Source organism: Olea europaea, chromosome 22 (genome assembly GCF_002742605.1).
Source record: "Olea europaea var. sylvestris chromosome 22, O_europaea_v1, whole genome shotgun sequence".
NCBI classification, from domain to species: Eukaryota; Viridiplantae; Streptophyta; class Magnoliopsida; order Lamiales; family Oleaceae; genus Olea; species Olea europaea.
Genome location: NC_036258.1, coordinates 2,805,444 through 2,815,309, shown reverse-complemented (window position 1 = coordinate 2,815,309; position 9,866 = coordinate 2,805,444). Strand labels below are relative to the sequence as shown.

The window sequence follows — 9,866 nt, the reverse complement described above, 5'->3', positions numbered from 1 at the left end:
CTGGAACTGAACTCGGTGTGCTTTACCGTACACGCAATGCTCGCAAAAATCCATGCAAAGCTTCTTCAAGTTCTTTAGCAAACCTTTCTTGACTAGCAAATCAAGCCCCTTTTCAGACATATGCCCAAGCCTCCTATGCCATAGCCGAGTAAACTCACATGGGTCTCCACCACTTCCACTTGTTCCAACTGCTACATCTTTTGTAACTGTAGTACCCTGAAGAACATATAGATTGTCTTCACGAATACCCTTCATCACAATCAAAGAACCAAGAACAACCTTCTTTACTCTATTCCATGCTACAATCTTGCAACCACCGGAGTCTAAGGCACCAACAGAGATAAGGTTCTTTCGCAAACCAGGAACATGTCTAACATCCATCAATGTTCTAACCACTCCATCATGCATCTTGATTCTAATTGAACCAAGCCCCACCGTTTTACAGGAATGGTTATTACCCATCAACACGGTTCCACCATCAGTGCTTTTATAGGTAGTAAACAACTTCCTATTTGGACACATATGGTAGGAGCATCCAGAATCAAGAATCCACTTATCGGAGGTTTCTTCATCACAAGAGATGGCGTAGCACTCATCGCTTTCCCCTCCTTCCAAGGCATAGCTTACCTCTTACTTGACTTGCACCTTCCCGTTGTTATTGTTCTTACTGTTCTTCTTCCAACCCTTTTTGTTAGGACAATTCGCCTTGAAATGCCCAAACTCGCCGCATTTGAAACAAGACCTTTCCGCAAGAGGTCTAGAATTCGATCTAGATTTTTCTCCCTTACCCTTTGGTCGCACATTGCTTCTACCCCTTACAAACAATCATTGAGCTTGCTCCTTGTTACCAATGGTAGACATGCCACTAGTTGCAATCTTTCGAAGATCATCCGCTAGAAGTGACGTTCTAGTGTCCTCCATCACAAGTTTATCACCCACAAGCATCAATATTTGTACTAGGTTCTCGTAAGACTTTGGCAATGAAAGAAGTAGTAGAAGTGCTTGATCCTCATCATCTACTTCCACATCAATGTCATTCAAGTCCGATATGATCCTATCAAACTTGTTGACGTACTCCCGAATTGGTGTACCTTCATCCATCTTGCAAGTATACAATTTGGACTTCAAATAGATCTTATTTGTTAGAGTCTTCGTCATGAAGTTCGCCTCCAACTTTGTCCACACCTCCACCGCCGTGACCTCACTATCAACCAAGAAAGCAACATCTCTTTCAAGGCAAAGAATGATAGACGCTCGTGCCTCAAGATCTAGCTCTTCCCGATCCTCGTCTGACATATCAATGTGCTTCTTATCCTTTCCCGCCAATGCCTTATGCAACTTTTGAGAAATCAACAAATTTTTCATTTGCATTCTCCAATATGAAAAATCATTCTTCCCATTAAATTTCTCTATCTCATACTTCCCAATCTTCACCATTCCTCTAGTAGACATGATTTATTCACTTGTTTACCGAAGATAAACCACAAAAGTTCACTTGAAAATTTTCACAAACACCTTGTGTGCATAACAAAGTTCAAGCAACTCACCAAAAATCGAAGCTTAATCACCTTGATTTAGGATGAAGCTCTGATACCAAATTGTTGGGAAAACACCTCCCAAAGATTGCCCAAGATCAAACAATGCTTGACAATGTGAAAAAAATCCAAACCACTTCAAGAACAAGAAAATGAGGAAGAAATGATTTCAATGGAATATATGAAGAACAATGTATTTGGATTACTTGAACAAGCCTCAAGTTAATCCCCAAGAAAGAAAATAACTTTGAATTTATACCCAAGATGAACAACCTTCTATCTTGTAAAATTCTCTCCAAGTTTTCTCTCAATTTTCTCTCTAAAATCGGGCTCAAGGGTTATCTTATGATAAAGAGGCAAAAAATTGGAAGCCTATATATATACCGAGGCGCCATGTTTCTGCCGGTTTTCACATTCGGGGCTCCTAGGTAGGCGCCTCTGCAGAAACTGGGCAACGCCGACAGCGCCTAGGCGCAACTTCCTCTTCTCAGCTTCTTCTTCAGCTTCTCTTCTCATTGAGGTACTTGCCACATTGGCATCCACATAAAAAAGATGAATAGTATGCCAACACATTGGACCATTTTAAGGCTTGCTTTGTCTTCCTTTCTTCCACATTTTACCACATTATTTTTTCTTCAGTACTCATTTTCAACCACACATTCTTCATTAAAATAATATTACACGTAAATCAAAAACTATTCTTTCTTTTTTAACCACACATATCAACATCAATCACTATTCCATAATACATTACACACAAATAATGGGGCACAAACAAGCACTAAATTATAGGAATCTACTAGGATTAGTAGGATATATGCAACACCATTGCCAAGTCCACAAAAAACAGCATGCATCATCTGCAAAGGAGGGTTTTCTCAAGGGGGGAATGCCCCTAATTTCACTTTCTTCCCTTGACAATGCCAAAGCGAACGAATTAGTCACTATATAAAACAAATGGGGATCAACCAATTTTGAGGAAAGTAGCTACTGAATAGTTCGACGCATCTATTTGCAGCAGTTTCCAATCAAACCAACTATATATTGCACAAATGAACTTATAGTGTCGAGTTCCCTAGGATATATATATATAACAAAATTGATGTGAATCAATTACTGGGGAGGACGACTTGATTGACTACATTTTCAGGAGACCTTCACCTAACACCCCTAAAACATGACAAGTCGTTCTTCCAAACGAACCTGCCACGTGGAATTGTAAATACAGACCCAGACAGCCATATTGTACTTTCATCAGCCTGGCAATATGTTTCTGATGCAATTTCCAATTCGTTTACCGTCGTCTAGAACTTGGAAGATAAAATAGAAGAAGAGGATAAGTAAAGGTTGTAATTTGCAACTAACTTGGTGCATTTTGTTGAAGGAAAGATGTGGAAAAGAAACCATGGATAAAACTGAGTGGCTAGTTTAATAACCTACGTCTTATATGTCATTATTGTCTTAATCTTTCATCAAGATTTGAAAATTTCAAATCCAAACTTCAGATTTGAAGATACAGAAAATGTCACATAAAGCATTTTCCTTATCATCAGCTTTTCCGTCTATTGAAATACCAAAACCATTCATCTTATACTAGCAAACCAATATGCAAATTAAAACATTAAAAAACTCAAACTATTCATTTTGATCTTACGGGGTAAACTCAAAGATGACTGTCAAGCAAAAAAATTCTTAATAATTATCCTTACTTATCCAAATAAATAAATTACGTAACTTAGTTATAGCTACCGCATAGCAAAAATTAATTGTATAAGCAGATTAAACAATTAGCGAACAAGTAAATCTATCACTCATCTTTGCAAACTTACTTGGCAGTGATCCTCACTGAGTTCCTGAGATGACTGTATAATCTGATGTAGATCCGTATCCATCAATTCATACACAATATACACATCATTGAATTTCTCTTTCTCTGGTGGCCGTATAATATCTTTTATTTTAATAATCTGCATAAGCGTATCTCATAGACTCATGCATCAAGAATCTTCAACAATTAACAAGGACGAAAACAGCACAAAAGGAAACCCAATGAAACAAATCAAAACACCTTACATTCTCATGATCCATATGAGTAAGAAGCTTAATTTCACGCAAAGTCCTTTTAGCATCAATTCTATTATCAAATGCACTCCCAATTTTCTTTATAGCCACCTCTTCCTTAGTTTCAGCATTCGTCGCACAACTGGCACAAGTACAATAGAGTTAAAAAAAAATGTTCCTATATGACTTCAATATAAACACAACACTGAATATTGTATCTTAACCCAGAAAGCTCAAACCAACTATGCGATCCATCTAAATTTAAATCGAGAAATCAGATTCAAACGATAAAGTAATAATTAATAATTTACCAAACGAGGCCATAAGCACCACGACCAACGGGGCTAACGGGAGGGATGTATTTGGAGGGGATTTCAAAGAGATTGCCGAGTATGTTGTACCGATTGTATTTTCCGCCATGGGTGGGAATTCCTTTAACTTGGATGAGGGAATTTTGGGATTCATTTTCCATTTTCATATCCTTTTCGTTAAAAAATGTGAATTTCACCTCTTGTTCCAGCCTTTTATGAAATTCAAGATAAAAAGGAGGAAATTGGGAGGGAAAGTGACTATGGGGGATTGGGGCTCCGTGGGAGTGGGGGCAGTATTCGAGTGCGATGGAGACCAGCTGAGGTTTACTGGACCTACGTTGTTGGTAGCCTTGAAATTTGGGCAAGAAAGATGTTTCTATTGGCCTCGCCCCATCTCGCCAAAATCCCACCCCACCTTGGGTCCTGCCTCGTTGAGCGGGGCAACTCTTTGTCCGAATTGTTACCCCGCTTAATTTTTTTATTTTTTTTATTTTCAAAATTTCAAGTTATATTATAATTTAAAAAATAAAATACAAATTTAAAATGGGTCTTTGGGGCTCCGTGGGAGTGGGGGCAGTATTCGAGTGCGATGGAGACCAGCTGAGGTTTACTGGACCTACGTTGTTGGTAGCCTTAAAATTTGGGCAAGAAAGATGTTTCTATTGGCCTCGCCCCATCTCGCCAAAATCCCACCCCACCTTGGGTCCTGCCTCGTTGAGCGGGGCAACTCTTTGTCCGAATTGTTACCCGTTTAATTTTTTTATTTTTTTTATTTTCAAAATTTCAAGTTATATTATAATTTAAAAAATAAAATACAAATTTAAAATGGGTCTTTAGCGGATAAATTATCTAGAATAAAAATTATTTTTATTATTTTCTTTTCTTTTCTTTTTTCTTTTTTTTTTGTCTTCACGTGGCAGATTCCGTGCGGAGCATCCATGCCTACCCTACCCTGTCAACCCATCCGGGGTGGGTTTTTTTTGTTTCATTCAAAGCGAGATTTTTTGTAATTCCTAATTTCTAAACAACTTGGGCCTCCAACGGCAAACAGTTTGAATTTTTTAAGAGGAAGTTCCAAAATTCCAAGTATTTAAAAATCAAAATTCAAAAATTAGGGGCCAAGTTTCATTATTCACAATTTAGGTATTAATAAATAAACCAACCAATTTCAAGCCCTAATTTAAACCCCACTACGCGTCTCTCTCTTTTCTCTCTTCCCGTCTCTCTCTTCTCTCTCTAAACACACGATACAGTCGATTTCTATCTGACGTTTTTCTGCAATGCAACGGCACCGACCGGCCCCCATTTCTCTTCAACGTTTTTGGCATTATTGATTTAATTCTTCAAGTTAGGTGGGAGCTTCTTAACCCAACGGAGACAGCACGACTTGTCTGTAAGTATTATGCCCTAAGTCCAATCAACTTTGGACATAAATACTTTTGATATATAATTAATTCAATTTAATGACATATCTATTATTTAATTAATAGACAATTAAATAAATAATAGAGTCCGTAGATTCAAACCTTCGTAATTTGTTAATCACAATGAGTTGTGATTGTGAGATACAAATTACATCTGATTGAATCTTAAATTATTCTTGGTCGTAAGTAATAACGAGATACGAATATCGTTATTACGGATAGACCATCACGTGTGGCATTTCTTACTTGTGAAGTAAGTAACTGATCTCACAAGTTAAAGTGTGGTGACACTTAAATAAAAATGTGGATGTTTTGTTATAGAACAAAACATTGGAAACCCACCGAAAGATTCCATATGGATAACTATCTGAGTGTCAGTGGTTAATCTCTAACGTTCGATAGTGGAATTGGTCCTTTAATTTGAGGTCGTCATGATACCTTATATGAGGACACTCGTACTTTGACATTGTTGGATGTTGCTCTGCAAAGGGCCGTTAATACGACATCGTTCGGGTACAACAAAAATCGTACGAAGGTTGTGATTGACCAATAAAGGATTCGTCACTCTTAGATAGTAGGAGATTATGATCTGCATTTCATTCAATTAAGTCGATGATGAAATCCTTGGTCAAGGTGTACTCATAAGTCGAAAAGGAGTTTTCGACTTATATTGACTTCATAGTGGAGTGAAAGATATGATCGATAATCGAGATTGACACACTTCCATATCTCGTAATTGATCGGATCATATTGACGAATAAATTATAGTTTCATGGTAAACAAATGAGTTTGGTTTTGTCATACCACGTGACATTTTCCGTCACATGTATTGCCTTGACACATTGCTAGATGTCAATCTGGGACGGCGAGTGTAAATTGATGATAAATTAAAAGGGCATTTTAATTTATCAAATTTTGATTAGATCAAAATAATATTTCACGTCGTTAGGCATCGTAATCGGGAACCTCATAGATCGCATACAAAAGAGAATTGAAAAATTGTAATTTGTCAATTAATTAATTTAACAATCGTTGGATAAATTAATTAATTGGTTTGGTTATTTATAGGCCCGAATTAATTAATTCACGGATCGGATTTAATTAAATGGATTAATTGAATATTGGACCGGACCGGACCGGGCACGTTTGGGCTTAAATAAATACATGGCTAGGATTTTCAATCCATATGATTTTTCTCATAATTATTCTTGCTAGCACAAGAGGAGAAAATCCTAGTAGCTGCAATCTCATTCTCTATGTGGATCATCATTGGAGGCTGGACAATTGGACAACTGTGGATAACGAATCAATATTGCAGGAAGAAAAGAAAAGCAAAAGGTTTGCAGAATTCTTCAAAGGTACAAACTTTATCACGATTTCTATCTAAACACAAAGGGATCCTTTGTGGGAATTGAAATAATTTTAATTTTTCACTGTGCACGTATAAGTAGATTCCCAACACAGTCTCTAAGGCCATATTTGTTGACATGGAGTTATCAAAACTCAGGTGTATTATGAAGAATCTAGTTTGGTTTTGAATGTGGTGGATCTAGTGGCGACTATTGTGGTTAACGAGTGCTATATGCGTGTTTGAGATGATAGGGCTAGCCTTGAATGAGTAATGGTTGGAAATGATGGATATAGTGGTGATGGAGATGGTGAAGTGATGACGACATTGCAGTGATGGCTTTGTATCTATTTTGTTGGTGGTGAGGTGGTGTTAGTTTTGGTGGCGGGAGTTTTGATGACAATGCGGCTAGTGGTGGTGGTGGTGAGTGTTGGTGGTGGTCATAAGTGTTTTGATTGTTTGTGATCAAGAAATTGGCATATGTGACTAACCATTTAGTTATTTATGACCAACTGTTAAAGAGTAACCTTAGACTTTGACAACCTATGACCAATTAATTTGACATCGAAATAATCTGTGACTTGCAAATTTTTTGTCTGTGATTTCGAAATAATTTGTGATATACCAGATTTTTTTATTTGTGACCTCGAAATAATTTGTGACCAATTAATTTGATGATATGTGACCAAAAAATAAATATGTGACATATAATTATGAATATGTGACAATTAATCGAGTAACTGTGACTTTATTATAAATATTTTTAATTAATTAAATACATACCTGAATTTTGAATTTTTAAACTATTTACCTGATGTTTGAAATGGTGTAAAGAATACATATGAGATATGAATTTTTCCCATTTTTAATGGGTAATAGAATGGGCTTGAGTCAGCGTTAGGTTTCATGCGACGATCTTGAATGAAGATCTCTATCTTCTAAAATTTATTTCTTCAAATTATTTTTAGCTATATATTTTATTAATTTTTTGATCACAAATCTACTAAAAATTTAGCTCCTATTTAGTAGAAATTTTTCAGTCTAAAAAATTGTTTTTCTGATTGTTATTTCACTATTTAATCGATTATTTTTTACTTCTTCAGTCATAGATGAAACGCGCTTTTCTCTGTAACGGTTAAAAAATCAATTTCCATAATCACTACTGAAGAAGACCTTAAAAAATTGTCATATATCTTTCGAGAATAAAATGTGACAATATGACAATATTAAATAGATGAATGAACAAAGGGTAATTATTAATTTAATAAATAAGTAATAATATATATTATATAGGTAAGTTTAATAGACTACAATAATTACAAAATCCCAATGAATATTGAGCAAAAATAAGAAAATCAGCACCGCTTTGTGCCTTTTTCGTACTATACAGTACATCACAGTACTAATGCAAGCATCACCCATGACCCATCGGAATCCTCCCCAAAATTGAGCCCATTTGGAGGCTAATTTGTGGTTGTGGAATTCGAACTAAGCGACACTTTTTTCTTTCTTCCCAACCCAAATCCAACAGTCGATTTTATCATTGAGTTCGGTAACTTCTTCACGATTTCACCTCTTTAGGGTGGGAACCTATGATTTAATTTGGGGTAAGTGAATTCCATCTTATGGTTGGAGTAAAAACAAAATGTGATTAGAATATTCCGGTGGGGGCAGTGATTGATGATCGGGTATTGAGACTTCAAATATATTCGTTTTCAAATATATTCGTAACACTCTGGGAATTTGCATTAGGGACCAAATTTCAATTACTTGGCCCTCAAGACTGTCTGCACAGTATGCCAAACAATTCAAAATTATGATAATTATCATGGCTACTGGCCTTGTTGTAATACCTTGATTTAGTTTTTAAAAAAAACAAATAAAATGAAAAACAAAATAAAAAGTCAAATATGTCATACTATTATATAAAAAAAGGGACAAAAGAAAAAGATTAAGGCGACGGAGGTTTGGATTGATATCAATCCAATCTAAAACCATTACAAAACAAACAAAAATCCATTTTTTACACCCACAACAAAGAGAAAAAAGGCAGGAAGAGAAAATAGAAAGGAAAAAAAAGGAAGAAAAAAATAGGAAAGTTTGTCTATGCTGTTAGAAAATAAGTGTTCTACACTATTAGGCTTGAATTCCTCAATTTTGAAAGGTAAGTAAATAGTTACTTATTGTTAAATTATGTTTGATTTTATTGTTGTTAGACTGTTAGACTAAATTCAATTTTATTGAAAAGGTTTAGTATAATAAATAATGAAATTGAGTAAAGTGAAAGAAAAATTAGTTTTAATGATTAAAGAGACAGTGAAAATCGTTTAAAAGTGAAATGATTAAATTTGGGTATTGCTTATTTAATTATTGAAATTACTTAAAATAATTAATTGTCGATTTAAAAACTATATCATATTCCAGGCGGCGATACGAATATTAGAACAACTTTTCAACCGGGTTGATTTTGCAAGCATAGTACTACCGTGAGTGGAAAAATATAAATATTTTTAAAGTATTTATAAATTAAGTATATTATCAAAGTATGTACAATTATATGCAATTATGTATTCGAATTATATGGTTATTATGAAAATATCTTTTATTATGATACATGTGAGATTTCAAAAATTGTATACAATACATTGTAAATTGGAATATGAGACATGAATTTGAGATCGACCAGAAAAGTACCCATAATTATATATTTCTTCTAATTCACTGAGGGGCCTTGGCGTGCTCTATACTACACTGAGGGTCTTGGACCGAGGATGAAGGGGTCTCAACCGTGTACATATAATTCACTGAGAGGCCTTGACCATGGTCTAAAATTGATTATCAGAGGTCTTGAAACAGATTTTCGTTCACGGAGGGGGCCAAAGGCCCGTGGCGAAAACTCTTAGCCCGAGAGGCGAATTATAAATTTTAGTCAAATGGTACATTTTTGGTGAATTTTTCAGTACATTTGATGTGATGAAATTATAATATGATGACCAGCTTCTGTTCATTTCATGACTTGAGATGATATTTTATCACGTTATGTGTATGTATCAAGTTTTGGCTATAATTATATGATGTTATCTTGCGAGTTATTCAATGATATGAGCTCGATTTTCGATAAAAATGTAAAATTGAAAAAGCATAATTATTTTCGAACTTCTCTACTCACTAAGTTATCAACTCATAT

General features: G+C 35.3%; 1 protein-coding gene across 1 annotated transcript in view; it reads right to left on the bottom strand.

Moving 5' to 3' along the window:
* The window catches only part of LOC111371358 (mitogen-activated protein kinase homolog NTF6), a 10,284-nt gene extending 6,038 nt beyond the window's left edge, over positions 1 to 4,246 (bottom strand). Inside the window, exons 1-3 of the mRNA XM_022993297.1 lie at positions 3,908 to 4,246; positions 3,609 to 3,738; positions 3,365 to 3,502 (exon numbers count right to left, since the gene is read on the bottom strand). Of these exons, the coding sequence (XP_022849065.1) occupies positions 3,365 to 3,502; positions 3,609 to 3,738; positions 3,908 to 4,074 (435 nt within the window). The 5' untranslated portion in view covers positions 4,075 to 4,246. The remainder of the gene's footprint in view (positions 1 to 3,364; positions 3,503 to 3,608; positions 3,739 to 3,907) is intronic.
* Between the last annotated feature and the right edge of the window lie 5,620 nt (positions 4,247 to 9,866).